This window comes from Rhinatrema bivittatum, chromosome 2 (genome assembly GCF_901001135.1).
Source record: "Rhinatrema bivittatum chromosome 2, aRhiBiv1.1, whole genome shotgun sequence".
Classification (NCBI taxonomy): domain Eukaryota; kingdom Metazoa; phylum Chordata; class Amphibia; order Gymnophiona; family Rhinatrematidae; genus Rhinatrema; species Rhinatrema bivittatum.
The window spans coordinates 73,107,899-73,126,656 of NC_042616.1; the positions used below are offsets into that span (position 1 = coordinate 73,107,899).

The following is an 18,758-nucleotide window of genomic DNA, read 5'->3' on the forward strand; positions in this document are numbered from 1 at the left end:
AGGGTGGGGGGTTGTAAATAACTACATTTTAAGGGTTGGGTGGTTTATTGTTTTTTTTAAATAAAGGTGCCCTTCCCCCCCCCCCACGCTAACCCGAACAACAAATTTTCCTCGAGGTTCAGGGAAAATCCGTCTCGGGGTTCGGGTCCTCCGACCAATGCCGAATTGGACTATTTCTTTGAAATACTCCAATTTGGCAAAAACGATTGCACATCTCTACTTTCTAGCAGAGATGTGAATGGGAGCCGGAATCGGTTCGGTTCCAGTTCCGATTCAAATCGTGCAAATTTTTTCGTCCGGCCCAATCATGGTTTTGTTTATCGGCTGCGCCCGATCCGATAAACAAAAAACCCACCCAACCCTTTAAAACCACTCCCTTAGCCTCCACCACCCTCCCTACCCCCCAAAAAATGTTTTAAAATTACCTGGTGGTCCAGCGGGGGTCCCGGGAGCGACCTCCCGCTCTCGGGCCGTCGGCTGCCACTAATAAAAATGGCGCCGATGGCCCTTTGCCCTTACCATGTGACAGGGTAACCATGCCATTGGCCGGCTCCTGTCACATGGTAGGAGCACTGGATGGCCAGCTCCATTTATAAAGATGGCGCTGGCCGTCCACTGGATGGCCCGTGCCATTTAGTGCTCCTACCATGTGACAGGGGCTGGCCAATGGCACGGTTTCCCTGAGCGCACCGTACTCAATCTGCCTGATTGTTTCTAAGTCTTCCTCCCTGGAGTTTCAAATCGTGACCCCTAGTTCTACTAAATTGTTTCCAATTGAAAAGGTTTGTTGATCACTATGGATCATTAAAACCTTTCAAGTATCTGAAGGTCTGTATCATATCACCCCTGCTCCTCCTCTCCGCCAGGGTATAAATATTCAGGTTCTTCAACCTCTCCTCATAAATCATTCGATGGAGACCACCCACCATTTTGGTCGCCCTTCTCTGGACTGCCTCCATCCTGTCTCTGTCTCCTTTGAGATATGTTCTCCAGAACTGAACACAGTACTCCAGGTGAGGCCTCCCCAAGGACCTGTATAAGGGGATTATCACTTCCCTTTTCTTACTAGATATTCCTCTCTATGCAGCCTAGCATTCTTCTGGCTTTGGCTATCGCCGTGTCACATTGCTCCGTCAACTTCAGGTCTTTAGACACTATGACCACAAGGTCTCTCTCCTGCTCCGTGCACATCAGCCCTTCAACCCCCAATGCATACATTTCTTTTGGGTTACCACACCCCACACTCCAGATGCATGACTCTGCATCTCGGTGCTATAGTTAGGCCTGAATCCAAATTGATATTGATCAAGGAGGGAATGTTTGTCAAGGAAAAAAGTGAGTTGTTTTAGTAAGTCTGATTCTATTAATTTGGCAAGGAAGGGCATAAGAACATGCCATACTGGGTCAGACCAAGGGTCCATCAAGCCCAGCATCCTGTTTCCAACAGTGGCCAATCCAGGCCATAAGAACCTGGCAAGTACCCAAAAACTAAGTCCATACCATGTTACCGTTGCTAGTAATAGCAGTGGCTATTTTCTAAGTCAACTTAATTAATAGCAGGTAATGGACTTCTCCTCCAAGAACTTATCCAATCCTTTTTTAAAACAGCTATACTAACTGCACTAACCACATCCTCTGGCAACAAATTCCAGAGTATAATTGTGTGTTGAGTGAAAAAGAACTTTCTCCGATTAGTTTTAAATGTGCCCCATGCTAAGAGTAAAAAAACGATTCACATCTACCCGTTCTAGACCTCTCATGATTTTAAACACCTCTATCATATCCCCCCTCAGCCGTCTCTTCTCCAAGCTGAAAAGTCCTAACCTCTTTAGTCTTTCCTCATAGGGGAGCTGTTCCATTCCCTTTATCATTTTGGTAGCCCTTCTCTGTGATGAGATTGAATGGAAATCAGTGAATTCTGGGTTGTTATTAATTTTCTTTGGGATTGGGTTAACTGCGGCAATTTTAAGAGTTTCAGGACGGTAACCTGTAATAAGTGACGAGTTGACAATTTTGGCTAAAGGGAATGCAATCTGTTCTTTAGTAGCTTTATATAGAGAAAAAGAACATGGTGAACAAAGATGAGATAATGGTTTCAGTTTAGAGACAATTTGGAGGATTTCTGTACTTGCTACTGTGTCAAAGGTGTCCCATGGCTGGATAAGTTGGGTATTTGTAATAGTAAAGATTGTGGATGAGAATGTGGAGACTATTGTTCGTATTTTTGAGTAAAAAAATTTGCCAAATTCATTGCATAGTTTAGTTGGAGGATCTATATTGGGGTATCTGGTGGCTTTATTGTTATGTTTGGTGACTGATTTTACCATGTTAAATATCATTTTTGGATTACTGTTAGATTTTTCAATATGTTTGATGAAGTATAGATTTTTAGCGTTGTTTACTGCTACACAATATGAAGTTAGTTCAGCATTGAATAAGGACAGGTTGTGTGTTTTTCTCTTTTTTCTATTTTGTTTCCAGTGCTCATAATTTGCATTTTTGGATTAGCAGTGAGAACCAGGGAGCAATTTTGGTTCTGGCTGGAATATGCTTGCGTAGTGGTGCAATTTTATCTAAAGTATTTACTAAAGCGGTGTTCCAATTATTGATCAATTTTATGGGATCATCGGAAGTGTTGTTGATGAGTGTATGAAATTTTCTACGAATGATTCTGGATAATATGTACAATATGCTTCCCAAGAGTATGGAAATACCTCTGTACTATTTGGATGCTGTTTCTAGCAAGGTCATTGGTTCCCTAATGGTTAATAATATCTATTTTAGATTTCTTACTTTCTTCTTTAATTGCATTGGTTAGTGTTTTTGTCAGCTGAGGATCTTGGAACCTTGTTGTGTATGCTGCATTATGCCTCCCCAGCCTTAGATGCTGGAGATATAAGGAAGAAGTGGAGGCATAAAAATAAACTGAGTGTGATAGAATATTGTAATATATACTATGTAAGATGTTATAATTATAAAAACTTTTATTTCAGTTTAGCTGGTTATTGAGCTGGCAGGTCTAAAACACAGTTGCTCCTAAGAGTTAAAAATGCAGTAATAGGCCTTTCAATTCTTTTCAAAATGTTTTTCAAATTTAACACCATAGTTTAAACATCAAAATTCTTATATTTTCATACAGTAAACTTATTTTTTTCTCCTAGTTGCAAAACTATGGAATGAAACTACCAACCTGATAAGTTAGTTTCCTTTCTAACTTACTTAGAAGTGAACTTTTTGACACTTCTGAATTATGTAAGAAGTTTATGGTTTGTGACAGTTTGCGTCTTTTAGTACCCTATGGATCTGGATTTCTTTGGTAAATATTTCTACAGGTATTGGATTCTTCTCTTTTTCTATGGTATTCTATTTGTGCTATTTCTTTCTTTTCTCAGCAGTTTTCATTGTAATGACCCTATCTATTTACAGCATATGTTATTTCTATAATAATGTCTCTGTCTGGCCAGACCTGATTTGTCTTTCTGATGTGTTGGTGTACACTTGAAGGTCGATTTTAAAACCCTATGTGTGCCAAAACCAGGAGATACTCATGTATCTGGGTCTGGCGTGCAGCGCACAAATTTAAAAATGTGTAAAAATGTGCACATTTTCAGTACTGGCATCGGTACAAATAAAAAACTTTAAAAATAGAAGGGGGGATTGGGCATGGTCTAGGAGGAGTATGGGTGGGACATGGGCGTTCCGGGAACTTACTTTGAAATATGCATGTAAATATTTACACACACACGCATGTGCCAGGCTCCCTTAGCATGTACTTTTACTTCTGCTATGAAAGGCGTGTAATTATTAAAATAAAAAAACTAGGCAAGTCAGCGGAATTTTAAGTATCAGGGTTTAAAGGATAAAAAGGAGGCTAAATAAAAGAGGGGTTAGGATATCCAATCTGTTAACTGGCAAACTGGGAGCAAACTGGGAGAAAAGGCTATTGCATAGGGATGTGCAGAGGGACACCATACGTTGCATTCGTGATTCGGATTCGTCGGGGAGCAGATACGTTGCATTCGGCCGTATGGCGCCCCGATGCATTAATACGGCGATTTCTATTCGTGCCCCAGCTAAAATTAAAATTAACTACAACCCCCCACCCTCCTGACCCCCCCAAGACTTACCAAAACTCCCTGGTGGTCCAGCGGGGGGTCCGGGAGCCATCCCCTGCACTCTCACACCCTCCGTGCCAGTTTCATCATGGCACCGATAGCCTTTGTCACAGGGGCTACCGGTGCCATTGGTCAGCCCCTGTCACATGGCCATTGGCGCCATCTTGTGCTCCTACCATGTGACAGGGGCTGACCAATGGCATCGGTAGCCCCTGTGACATAGTGAGGGCAAAGGCGATCGGCGCCATTTTCAGTACTGGCATCGGACGGCCGACGTGCAGGAGGTTGCTCCTGGACCCCCGCTGGACTTTTGGCAAGTCTTGTGGGGGTCAGGAGGTCACCCCCCAAGCTGGCCAAAAGTCCCTGGGGGTCCAACGGGGGTCCCGGAGCGACCTCCTGCACTCCGGCCATCCGATGCCAGGTGCGCAAACAACAGTACGTGAACGCGCTTTTTTAAAAAATCTACCCCATAGTTCTTTTATTAGACAGGTTAGTAGAACCACCAGAGGTGGCAGTAGTGAGCTGATATGCCTGGCAGGGCTGAAGTCCCTCAGATACTGGAACTGCGATCCCAGGGTTGCTGAGCTGTAAAGAGACTATAGATAGTGAGTAGATAGGGTATGCTATATACATAGCCAATAGTAGATGACACACTCACATAGATTCTTAAGGAGGCTCAGTAGCTGGAAAGAGTTAGGTCCTCGAGGAGCGAGTACCTGGTTCCAGGGAAAGCTCTGAGAGAACGGTGGTAACTCACAAATGTCTGTATCTGCGACAGCTTCCAGGCAGTAGAGAATCTTCAGAGTATTCAGGAACATGGGCCCTTGAGGAGCGAGTACCAGTTCCTATATGCCATCTGAAATAGTAACTCACAATGTCTATACCTGCGATAGCTTCTAGACAGTAGAGAATCTTCAGAGTGTTTAGGAACATGAGTCCTCGAGGAGCGAGTACCGGTTCCTATATGCCATCTGAAATAGTAACTCACAATGTCTGTATCTGCGATTGCTTCCAGGCAATAGAGAATCTTTAGAGGGTTTAGGAAGATGGGCCCTCAAGGAGCGAGTACCGGTTTCTATCTGTAATCTGAAATAGAGAAAAGAAAGGGAGGCCCCTGAGGGTCGGGTACCTCTGGTAAGTCCGAGGAGGCAGAGTAGCGTAGAGAAAAGTGGGTCCAGATGAATCCCCGCAATCAATCCTTGCTGTTAGCAAAAAGTGTAAATGTGATCTGTAAATGTGATCTTTGTGGTCTGTACTGTGCGGTAGGTAGATCACCTTTTCCTTCTTTTTTGCGGGCAATTCCCGGCATCCCACTTCTCGGTGGCCCCCGGTCATTAATTGCGCACCAGTTATTTTTCATGGTGTCTGGCTTTTGTCGGTGCCCAAAAACCATGTCCATCACAGATCTGCATGAGGTTTGCATCCTCTGCCTGGGGGCCTCGCATGAAGTCTGAGGGTGTCAGCTGTGTGACCAGATGAACTCCAAAGGTCATCGCGTGTGCCTTGACAAGATGGAGAAACTTTTTGGTGCCAAAACGTCCGCTCCATCCACACCCCTTTTGGAGTGCTCAACGCCCGGAGGTTGAGGGGAACCACTCAATACACCCCCTCTTGCTACTCCTCTGACTACATCTTCAAAAGACTGAGGGAACGGTGATTGATCTTCCATGATCTCACCGGTTTCCAGGACATCGGGATCCTCCACTTCCTTGGCACTGGGAAAGACCGGGCTGAGCACCGTGGGAGTGTTGCGTTCGTGGCAGCTCTACGCCCTCGCTCCACCCTCTCTACCTCTGTGGCAACTCCCTCCGGGCCTGATGGACGACTTGCTGCCACGGAGTCTTCATGCCGCTACTCCCTGGCATCCCCGGGCCAGCTCGACGCTGCAGATCCGCCATGTTCCTGATGACGTAGGGCGCGCATTCGCACGTGCACCGAAGTATGTACCAGTAAGGGCGCGAACCTCAAGGGCGTCCCCCTATATTGACGTCATCCGCTTCCAACATAAAAGGTCTTCACTTTCGCTAACAGCTTTCCCCGCTCCCTCCGAGGCCACTTTGAAATTGGAGCGGCCTCGGAGGGAAAGTTCCTTCCCCCCCCCCCACACCTTCCCTTCCCCTCCCTTCCCCTACCTAACCTGCTCCCCAGCCCTACCTAAAACCCCCTCACCTTTGTTTTACAAGTTGCGCCTGACTCTGGGCAGGCGTATGTTGTGCGCGCCGGCCGAGTGCCGGCGTGCGATCCCCCGACACAGCCACTGTGCCGGAGGCCTCGGTCCCGCCCCTCCCCACCCCTTTTTTCAAGCCCCAGGACATATGTGCGTCCCGGGGCTTGTGCGCGTCGCCGGGCCTATGCAAAATAGGCTGGGTGCGCGTAGGGCTTTTAAAATCTGCCCCTATATGTGCACACAAAACCAAAAATATGCACATACGTTCGATGTTTAGAAAACAACGATTACATGAGTATAGGCTACTTACATGTACGTATGCAAATTTTTAAGGATGTAACTCTTTGAAAATTCACCCCTCAGCTCGGGTGGTACTTCGCATTTGTTAAAAAAAGGTCTTTCTTGAACTGTTGGTATATCCTTTATTAAAACTTTGAAAGCAAATGATTACAATTAGCCAGTAATACTTTTGTGCTGTAGTTGACTTCAGCATTTTCTACCCCCCCCCCCCAAATTAAGAAAGGAGATGTTAAAGACATGTTTGATATAATTGCCTTTTTTGAAGAAATTGTTTTCATTCTTAATGAAGGGGTTTGGTTTGCCCCTTTTCCTTTGTTGTTTCACTTACAGGGCACCCGGCTCTGCTTCCTTGTTTACACAGTTTGTCATGTTCTCTATCACAAAGAATACATTCATTGCACAATGGACGCCCCACTGTAGGGAGATAAGAAACCATAAACAGTACTGTTATACAGCAATGCTGCATTAGCAAGCATATCGCTCATATTGCTGACGGATAGCACAACTGCCTGCAATCAATGCTCTATCATAACAGTTAATGTACACTTTATATCACTCGCACCTTCCTTCATCCAACACATCAACGACAGTTCATTACTCATGTCTGCTGTTAGGAGATTTTAAAAAGTGTTCAGAACAGCACAAGTAATTTGCCGATTTTACATTTAAAAACCATCAAGATCTGTAGGTTAAAATGGTTGTTCAATGAGGTTTTCTTTACTTGCATTTTTTTTTCTTTTATTGCTTTATATAAACATAAGTGTAGATGACTTTGAGGTACAAGAACAGCTAAGTGAGCCCCATCAGGACCACAAGGTATGGAGAAGAATTTGGGCTACTTCATATAGGGAACTTCTGCATTAAACAGCAAATTCAGCTTTTTTTTATCTTCTGCCTCTTGTGAGTTATGCCCCCCACCCTGTTCCCTACCTCAATGTCCTCATTTAAATTTCCCTCAAATGAGACTTTTCAATGTAATGCTCTTCATTTTTATTTTCAAACAAAAAAATCAGAAACAAGTTTCCAAGTTAACAAACTGAAATGCTTACAAAAAACATCATAGAAGCCCTAACTTCCCTTAGTTTACATATAACACTTTTGGAGACTTTCATAGTTAAACTGTAAATGGCAGGGACCACCTGAATATGAGCCCTACAAACCCCTTCTAAATTAACATGGCCATGCTAAGTTTCCTCAGAGTGAGAGGGTGAAGAAATGCCCCTCCCCACACTTAACTACTAATAAGGATATATGACCATATGGTTTGCCATACTGGGTCAGACAATATTTTCCTGCGCTCCTGAGCTTTCAAATGGCTACAATACATTTCCAACCCATTTATTAAAATGTACTAACTGTTCAAATGGAATGCAAATAAAACAAATTTGAGGGAATGTTAATTGCGGTTCACATTGTATACATATATTTACATACACACACACACACATACACTTGTACATATATAATATATATATACCTGTACAGTAGATTTATACACATATCTACATATGTAAACATGCATACACTGTATGCAAGATATCACATGACCTGAATGAATAAACATTTATATTTTTAGTTTTTCGACAAGCTTGCATGGCTTTTGAATCATCACTTGTAGCTTTTGCATGTGTAGAGAAAGATCATAGATATTGAATGAAAATAACTTGCACATTATCAGTCAAATCATGTGATATCTCTTCTATACATTTCAACACATTATCTCATTTATAAACTTTCTTTTTAACTGAAAAAGTCAACAAAGTGATCTCCAGATATAATCCAACGAGACTGCATAATCGCTCATTTTGAATAGTACTAACAAACTATGCCTGTTGCCCCTAGCAACCTAAGATTCTCTGTAAAAAGAATTTAACACAACATTTTCTTTTTTACAATTTGCTTATCTGTAATAGTAATAATGACTTCTGGGTCATTATGTCCTATTGATTAATGTCTTGTAATGATATAGGCATAAAGTGAACTCCTCTAGCAAGGAAATGAAAGTCAGTAAATGTCCTCTCCCATTAGTTAATATCAATTAACTGTTAAGGCTAAATTCAGCTATTAGAGTTTAGATGAACTAGGACCAGAAGCTAATCTGTAGTATGTTTGTGATATCAACAAGCTTTGTGAGATCTTCATCACTTGATCTATTCAAGTTTTATTTTTGCCTAATGACAAAGCCAACCAAAATGTGATGTTATTTTGGATAGTTTATCTCTTTTAAAAATAACTCACAAAATGGTTGAGAAAAATCAATTTGGTAGATATCCTTATGCAACCCTGTTCTGAAAATCACAGATACACACTCAGAAAGCTATGAGGCGATACAATGACTGTAATGATGCCAGATTAAAAGCTGAGACTATATTTCAGAAGCAAATGTTTTTTTTATCTTCCCTATGGAAAAAATATTCCTTCCGATTCAAGTATGAAAGAGAAAAAAAACTGTCATTGACAGCTGTAACTTTATTTATGGTATATTATGTAGTCCTTATAGAACAGGGACTTCCCCAATCCTTATGCTGAATGAATTAATTGCTGCCAAATTCAATTTTCATTCAATTTTGTTTTTTTTATGTTTCTTCATAAGTCTGAAGACTAAAAGTATGACTTGAGTTTCCACATCCTATAATGTACAGTTGATTTTTTTTCTAAATTGTCAACATCAATGTGATACATATCTCCATGGAGCCTTGTCTTGGTCACAAATTCAGATGGTTTCCAATGTCTTCTGTCTGACCAGAGTGTTTTATTTTTATGTATAGGATTCAGTAGGATTCTGGATGACTTTAGACAGAGTGTCTGGTCAAACTGAAGAAAACTCTGCTTGAAAGTTTGAAGACCTCTGAGCTTTTGGGCTGCATTTTGTCAACATGGAGATCTGGGTGCTGAAGTTGGTGCCATTGCTTCCTAATGAAGGTTGGTGGTACTTCATATCTGACCCTAAGAACCTCTCCAAGTGCCATCTCCTCCACTTGCGCTTCAGTTCAGCCTGAACCTGGCAAACAATGAAAAAGGGCAATTATGCAACCATTTAAAATAGTCCTCATGACAGCTCTAATGCATGGCTTTGCAGGTAAATGCTCTATCTTGTTTGTAAAAAAAAAGCAATTCAACACTAATAAAAAAAAATAAATCTGCAAAATTGAAATAATTTCCATTTAGAACCTGTAAGGGTATATGTCAGTGGTATTTACTCCCAGCCACAAACAAGTCAGGTTTTCAGGATATCCCTAATGAGATAGGTTTGCATACAATGGAGGCTGTGTTCATGCAAATCTATCTCATGCATATTCATTAGGGATATCCTGAAAACCCAACCTGTGGCCTTCAAGGACTGTGAGTGAATACCACTGGTCTATACACTATCCTGTGTGAAGATTGGTAAGTAAAGGCAGGCAGTATATCCATTTCTAATGCAGGCAGTACACTGGACCTTAATGCCCAATGAACTAAGGTAATGAGATGTACAACAAAACAGCTTTATCATGACTACATTAAAGAATGTGGCTATGTTAATGCTGCTGCTTTGGGCAGCACTATTTTCCTTGACTAACCAGACCAAAGAAAAAAAGGCACTTTGAATATCCTTACACCCAAAGTATAAGATGGGCCTCTGGGTCCTGCCCCAAACCTTGTCCACATCCAACCGAAGATCAACGAGAAGCATTTTGGCTCTCACCCCAATCCCCACCTCCTAGAAATATTAAGCAGGCTTTCCAGGTCTGAAACTCCCCCCAGCCTGCACTTCAAATACTGAAAGAATGTCTGAACCCCTCATCCAATTGCTCTGAAATTTTAAAAGGGCCTTCTGGGCCCAAAATCCTCACTCCCCATTCATATTCATGAACCAGCAGCACCATTTTTAATTTGTTGGTGCTGTGAGGAGATAAACTGGCTCCCTTCTGTCAGTGAAGACTCTTCCAGTATGTTGTGGGGGGGGGGGGGGGGGGGGGGGAGGGGTGTCAATGGATCTAGGGGAGGAGGTTTCAGGCCTGGAAGGACCCTCCAGGAGGTGTGGTAGTTTGGGCCATGGTAGCCTCCTGCAGTATTTTTGGGGGTGGGAAGTTAGAGCAGAGGGGCCCATTTTGGATCTTTTGGGGAGGCAGGTACCCCATGCTAGTGCAGCCTACCTAAGCCAACACTATCATCTCTTAATATATTAGTCTTTATAAATTATTGGCTTGCTGTGCTCCAATGGGAAGCTTTCTCCCAGCCTCTAGTGGCTCTTCAAGCCCCTTTAGAGTCTAGCACGGAGAAATATGTTGCAGCAATGAGTGACTGCGTGATAGACTGCAAGTGTGGGGAAGGTTTAAAGGCAACCAAGTGCATCACACCTGGAAGGAAATTTCAAACTCAAGGAAAATGACTTAACTTAAATGATTCTTTCTTTGCATGCAGTTACCACATTTAAAGGTAGATTTTAAAAGCCTTGCATGTGCAAGAATGGCTGCTTGTGTGTGTAAGTGGCCTGAGCAGGAGCTATGTGAATTTTAAATAGGCCATGCCTACCTCAATGTATGTGTGCTCAGGAAAGGTCAGCGGGGCTAGGGCTGATGCATGTGATTGCTACAGCACCCCGTTGGGTGCAGGAGTCTGGTGGAGAGAGGGAGACAGAACCTCTTTGTGTGCTCAGTCTGATACTCTATATATGGAGCATTGTAAGGAGGCCCTTTCATTGGGGATGAGTTTTTGGGAGGTGGGTTGGGGTTAGGCAGGTTGCTGTTATAGTCACATTCAGAGGTATCCGTTGTAAAATTCACATTATTTAAGGTTTTTTTGACCTTATAAGTGATGAAAATACTAAAAAGAGGAGTTGATTTGTGCATTGCAATCTGCTAGCTGCATTGTACAAACCAACTACTTGTCATCACTTATAAGGTCAAGAAATCTTTAATGATGTGAATTTTACAACGGATACCTCTGAATGTGACTATAACAACACCCGCCTAACCCCAACCCACCTCCCGAAGTTCACCCCGAATGAAAGTGCCCCCTTACAATGCTCCATATATAGAGTATCAGACGGCAACCTATAAAGGATCTCTCTCTTTCTGTTCACCAGACTCCTGCACCTAACTGCAGGCATGTGCACATGAAGAACATTTTATGACCGATGCGCCAGATTTTAAAAAGGTTACATGCGCCGGGCCTATTTTTAAAAGGCCCAGCGATGCGCATAAAGCCCCGGGCTGCGTGTAAGTCCCGGGGCTTTTCTAAAGGGTTGGTCTGGGGGTGGGGCCAGAAGCGTCCGACCACAGCGGCCAATGCCGCTGTGTTGGAGGCAGGCGCAAAAGGTAATACAAAGGTCAGGGGGAGTTAGAGTAGGGCTGGGGGGGGGGGAAAAGGTTAGGGGAAGGGGTGGGAAGGTCAGGCTAGGGGGAAGGGAACGGGTGAAGGCAGTGTGTTTCGGCGCGTGCAAGGTACACAATTGTGCACTCCCTTGCATGCGCCAACCCCGGTTTCTATAACATGTGCGCCTGCGCGCGCATGTTATAAAATCGTGCATACATGAGTGCACGCCGTGTAGCGCGCGCACATGTATGCCCGCACACAACCTTTTAAAATCTACCCCTATGCATGTAGGTTATAAAATAGCATGTATTTTTGTGAGATATACATGTTTATGGGTGCACATGTGGCCCTTTTACAATCTACCTTAATATGACTATATACCCTCCGGATAATTTTAGTGCAATTGTCTGCTTGAGCTGACACAGTTAGAGTATCACCTCAGAGTGATAGTGAATGATGATCTGCAGGTAGCGAAGCAACGTGAAAAGGCAATGACTTGGGCCAGAGAGATGTTGGGCTGCAGAGAGAGAGGCATGATTATCAGGAAAAAGGAGCTGATAATGCCCCTGTAAGGGTCATTAGTGAGAACAGAATAGAAGTGGTCCTGAGGACAGCAAGTGAAATGGTGCAAAGCCTGCACCACAAGACATATGAGATGAGTCTTCAGGACCTAAATATGCTTATCCTAAAGGAAAATAGAGATGAGGGGTATGGTGCAGACGTTTAAATACCAGAAAAGTATTCATAATGCACAAGAATCACATTTCTTTCAATGGAAAGGAAGCTGTAGAATTAGAAGTCATGATATGAAGTTCCAGTGGGATATCCTATCCTCAAGAGACAACATCAGGAAGTATTTTAGCAGCGAAAAGGTAATGGATGCATAGAATGCCTTTCTGGAAGAGGTGGGGAACACAAAAACGGAGATGGAATTCAATAGGCATGGGTTAAACACAGAGGATCCCAAATAGCTAAAAGACAGAAATGAAGAATTGAAGTAACCAGTGGTTACTCTTGGAATAACATTTCTGTACGGGGGTAATCTGCATGGAGTGGCAGTTAAAACCCTAAAGAAAAGGTTGGGGGTAAGCAGCGCAAAGTAATAGTTACAACCCTAAACATCTTAATGGGCAGACAGGATGGACTATTTCGGGGACTATTTATTAAATCAAGATATTTTATCATGGGAGGAGCAAAATATCTTGGGGGGGCATTCATGCAATATTTGGCCACTTCCATGAGAAAATATCATGGTGATGTCTCCACACTATTTTTTTCTTGTGGAAAAATTTCACAAGAAAATATATTGCAGAGATACGGGAAACAGCGTACAACGATAGCCCCATTTGCCTAGAGCCACCATGGTCTTAAAGTGCTGGCAGCAACACAAAACATCCTCCCATTAACAGTGTAAAATATCCTTGGGGGTCTGGGCAGACCCCCTGCTTCTCCTCCCTTCCCCTCCACTGTCTGTTGAAGAGATCCTTAGCAAAAAAAAAGAAAAAAAAGGCTCCAAGTGTCATACAATAAATCCCCACCCCCTCCCACCCAAACACCTCTCTTTTTCTGAAGATAACCCCCCCTCTAGGTTCTCTCCCAATTATGGCATCCAACCCCCCTTGGCTCCACCAAAACCTCCCTGGTGTCTAGTGGTCCCCATAATACTCCCTTATGTTAAAATAACTCCATGGTGTCTTGTGTGGCCCCACTGGACTCTCCTTACCTTTAAAAGGTGTACTGATGGTCCAGTGATGGCTCTGGGCACCCCCTAGCCTCTGGGCCAGTAGACACCATATTTCAAAATGGCACCAAATAGCCTTTGCCTCTATCGTGTGATAGGGGCTAAGACTGGGTGCTCCATTTTGAAATATGGCATCAGCTGGCCTGGGACCTAGGTGGTGCCCCAGGCTGCCATTGAACCAACACTTAGGCAGTGTTGACCAGCCTTGAGCCAAGAGGTGCCCAGGGCCATCACAGGACCACCAGGATACCTTTTATAGTTAAGGGTGAGGGCTCACTACAATCAGGGAGTTATATTGGCCTAAAGGGGGGTTGGGGGTCCACTAGATACCAGGGAGTTTGTCTAATGTAGGCAAGCAGGCCGGGGGGTAGGAGGAGGGGGTTGGATAACATGAAGGGAAAACCTAGGGATGTTATTTTCTTAATAAGGGGAGGAGTTTGGGAAGGGGGCGGGGCATCACTGCATGACACTTGGAGACTTTTTTCTTTTTATCACTATGGGCTGCCTTGCCAGGTGAGGGCTCTGCCTAGATTCCGGGAAGGGGAGGCATTTTACACTATTACGAGGAGGAGCGAGTATTGGGACTAATGGCCCTTTAAGAGGCATTCTGGGCCCCCAGGAATCACTTATCTATAACTCCTTAAATGTTAAAATAATGCAGCTGGCCAGAATTTTGGCGAGCAGCATTATTTTATTTGCATAGGATTACCTATGCATTAACTGTATAGGTAATCCTGTGCAGCTTTGCATGATTTGCAAAATTTGTGCATGGAAATCGTATACAAAGAGGCTCATTGTAATAGAGGTGTCTTTTGACATGATATGGCTATATCACACGATAAATGCTGTTTTTCTCATGTTATACCTGCATCGCAGCTTAGTAAATTACTCCCTTAGTATGCAATTGTGTTACTACGTGACTAAAATCCCTTTTTCCAATTTTGTTTCAATGTGTACTTTCATCATGAAGAAGCTATGAGCACCAGCTAAGAATGAGGAGTAACATATCTGAAGCTCACAAACTGAGCATTCTCAATGCTAATAAATGGTAATAGAACCATTCTAATCTAATTAGATGAAGAGATGCAATCTGTATTGTAACATTAAGTCACAAAACAACTTCAATGCCCAAGGAAAGCCAAATATATTTGTTCCAGAAAAGCAAACGTTAGCCACAGGTCAGTCAGATCTTTCTAAAACAGATCAGTGGTCACATTTGTTATTCTGAGTTAAACATATTTTCTCTTTTGTTGTGGCTTATTGTAAGTGTCCTATTCAGTATTTATACCCTTCACATTATTTCATTTTGCAGTATTACAGTCAATACGTATTATAAGTGACTAGAAAATTGGGGAATTACATTTTGTTTTACTCATATAAAAACACTGACTTTTCTAAACTGAAATAGTGGCTATGTATGGAAAAAGCTGCTTTCCTTCTAATAATAATTCTAAATGCTGGTTTTTTTACATAGGGATTACATGATTATTTCTGTTTCCAGTTCATTACTTTTGAAATAATGAATTATTGTGTGTTAAAAATAGAATAGAAAGTCCAGGATGCAATCAAAAAGCAATATCATAATTGTTAATGAGGTCAACAAATTGCCCGTCAACATCAGACACAAGAATCCAAGGTTTGTCTTATATTTCCTCTGTGTAGTAAAGTATACTACTAGGTTTGTATTCAAACAACCAACAAGGACTGAGTTGCACAGGCTGGATAAATAAGCGTGGGAGTAGATTGCTTTTTACGGCGGTTACTACCCCAAACCATATTAGCTAGATACTTCACTCAGATGCAGCTCCAGCACTGCTATCTACGATGGCGGGGGTGGAAGGGAAATAGAACCAAAAAAGATATTTAAAGGGACAAGAGTAACAGAAAAGTTTGAAAAAAAAAATAAGTGTGAAAGCTTGCTGGGCAGACTGGATGGACCGTTTGGTCTTCTTCTGCTGTCATTTCTATGTTTCTATGTTGGTTTCTTCAAAATTAGATTTTTATCCCGCTGCATGCTTAGCAGTCACAGGTTATCCATCTAAATGGCTTTGAAAATTGAAAATGTTCAGTTTATGAGCTTCAGAAATGTTACTTTTCATTCTTTGTTGGTGTTTACAGCTTCCTCATGATAAAAGAGCACAAGAGCAATTTGGATGGATAGCTTGTGAGTTCTCCATCCAAATGGCTCAATTTGAATATTCCCCTCTCTTATCCGGCTAAGATTGAACTGAATAAGAAAGGGGGTGTCGGGGGTGTTTTGGGGCGAGGCAGAGTTAGGCAAACAACTTAACTGGCTAACTCTTCCCAGCCTCCCGGTACCCGATTCCCCTTTAATCTCCAGCCCTGATCACGGTAGCAGCGTACTGCGACTCGGGCCCTGAGCCTCTGCTATTGCTAAGCACCTATGTTGGAAGTGTAGGCTTCTGGCACAGTACTTTTAGGGGGGGCAGTGTGGGTACTTAGCAACACCAAGCCTGGCACCGGAATCTGGGCTGAAGATTAGAAGAGAATCAGGTACAAGGAGGGGAGGAGGGGAAGGACTGGGGTGGGGGAGAGATGGAGGGGCCATTGAACTTATACTTATTTTCAAATTTCCACTGGATCCAGGAACAGGTGGGAGGGGAGAGACTGGGACAGGCCACAGCGCTGAGTTTTTTCATAGATTGAGGGATAATTCGTAGATGGGGGGTGGAGAGGGGGGGCTGCAAGGGCAGAGCACATTTGGTCCTCAGGTGGGAGAGAGGAAGGAGTAGAGATGTGAATCGGAACCGGAATCGGTTCGGATTCCAGTTCCGATTCACTTGTGGTTTGTTTTTTTTCATCGGGCCCGATTGCGGTTTTGTTTATCGGCTGCTCCCGAGCCGATAAACAAAAAACCCACCCCGACCATTTAAAACTAATACCTTAGCTTCCTCCACCCTCCTGACCCCCCCAAAAACTTTTTACAGGTACCTGGTGGTCCAGTGGGGGTCCCTAGAGTGATCTCCTGCTCCCGGGCCATCGCTGCCACTAATCAAAATGGCGCCAATGGCCCTTTGCCCTTACCATGTGACAGGGTATCCATGCCATTGGCCGGACCTTGTCACATGGTAGGAGCACTGGATGGCCCATGCCATCTTGTGCTCCTACCATGTGACAGGGGCTGACCAATGGCACTGGATTTTTATCGTGTGGTTTTTTATCATTTTTTTATCGTTTTGATTTTTATCGTGGGGTTTTTATCGATATGATTTTTATCGTGGGGTTTTCCTATCGTTTTGGGGGAGCCCCCGATTTCTGATGATTTTGAAAATATCATCCGATATTTTCAATCATCTGAAGCCCGATTCATATCCCTAGGAAGGAGGACTTGTTAGGGCTGGAAGACCTAAGATCTTTTTTTCTTTTCTAACCTCACTTCACCTGATAACTTTATACCTAACTGGAGATATTCAAAAGAATATATGGTTATGTTTAAAAATATCTGTACAGATAACTTCAGTGGAACTTTTATCCTACTGAATATTCAGGACAAGTTATCTGGCTAACTATATTCAGATAACTTGACTGCTCACCAGCTTGCTAAATATTACCCCCTTAGGGCATTAAGAGCATTATAATAAAATTCTCCTCATTATACAAATAAGCATCAACACAGTAATAAAAAATAATTTTAAAAACCCATCCCAATGCATATCTAAAAATTAATAAACCTCCATTCCTCATCTTAACAAATGTAAATATAAAATAAAATAAATGATAAAATACCTTCTCAAAACATGACATAAAATCAATAAGGTGCTCAACTTTAACAGTAGCATAAAATATAGATTATTAATCATTAGGGATGTGCAGAGGGACACCATATGTTGCATACGGAATTCGTATTCGTTGGGGGGCAGATACGTTGCATTCGGCAAGGGGGGCCCCTGATACTTTAATGCATTAATTTTTATTGTTTATTCATTTCCTGGCTAAAACTGAATTAACTTCAACCCCCCACCCTCCTGACCCCCCCAAGACTTATCAAAACTCCCTGGTGGTCCAGCGGAGGGTCCGGGAGCCATCTCCTGCACTCACACCCTCGCCTGCCGATATTCAAAATGGCGCCGATAGCCTTTGACCTTACTATGTCACAGGGGCTACCGGTGCCATTGGTCAGCCACAGTGCGAACTGCAGCGGCCTTTTGCAGGCCTGCCCCCCCCCCCGCTGCTTATTTATTTATTTTTATTTTCTACAATGTATACACTGCCCAATTCACAGAGAAGCTGGGCAAGCTTACAATAAGAAATAACATAATAAGAAAGTCACTGTTGTCTATTTAATATTTATATTCTTAAGTTCTGATACTCCGTTTATTGTAACGCCTTATGTTCTGATACTCCGTTTATTGTAATGCCTCACCGCGATAGTTTTGTTTTATGTAAACCGACCTGATTTGATATTTGTATCGAGAATGTCGGTATATAAAAATGCTAAATAAATAAATAAATAAATAACATAAAAATACATAATTTAAACCAAAATATATAAACAAAAACATAACAACCTAATGTGATCCCTAATTTAAATATCGCAAGCCTCCCCCGGGGTGGTGCTTGGGGGTGCATTAAGAAAGTGGGCGCTGATTGTTCAGTGCCCATATTCTGCGCATAAAAATTACATCGGCTTCTTAGTGTTTGGAAACTTGCAAGTACTTGTAGCCTGGATTGGCCACTGTTGAAAACAGGATGCTGGGCTTGATGGACCCTTGGTCTGACCCAGTATGGCATATCTTATGTTCTTATAAATATTACAAGTGCCATACAAGTAACAAAGTAAAGATAAAATCCAAAAGGAGTGATTTCATCAATTGTAAATTCTTTTATGCCTATGGAAACTTTGGAACATTATATGCTTTCCCTGCTATTTGCATGCAAAGTAACAAATGTGCATACCATGTTGTGCCAGGTTTGAGGGCCAGAAAATGTATGGAACTTGCAAGTTATCGGGTAAATTTTAAAAGCCCCACATTGGTATCCATGTGCACGCGGTTCCAAGCATGCACAGGCGCGCCCGATTTTATATTGGCGAGTGTTTATGCAGGCAGGTGCCGACTCATGTGTGCAAGCGTGGGAAAATTTTTCAGAAACATGCGCCGACACGATAAGGCCTTTC

At 42.8% G+C, this 18,758-nt stretch overlaps 1 protein-coding gene across 3 annotated transcripts in view; it reads right to left on the reverse strand.

The window, feature by feature from the left end:
• Positions 1-7,557: 7,557 nt before the first annotated feature.
• VIPR1 (vasoactive intestinal peptide receptor 1) overlaps positions 7,558-18,758 on the reverse strand; it is a 510,641-nt gene continuing 499,440 nt past the window's right edge. For 2 of the 3 annotated variants that reach the window (XM_029588346.1, XM_029588348.1), the window contains exon 13: positions 9,392-9,583. In XM_029588346.1, the coding sequence (XP_029444206.1) occupies positions 9,392-9,583 (192 nt within the window). Of the gene's footprint in view, positions 9,584-18,758 lie in introns of all 3 variants that reach the window. The other variant, XM_029588347.1, reaches the window with a different exon arrangement.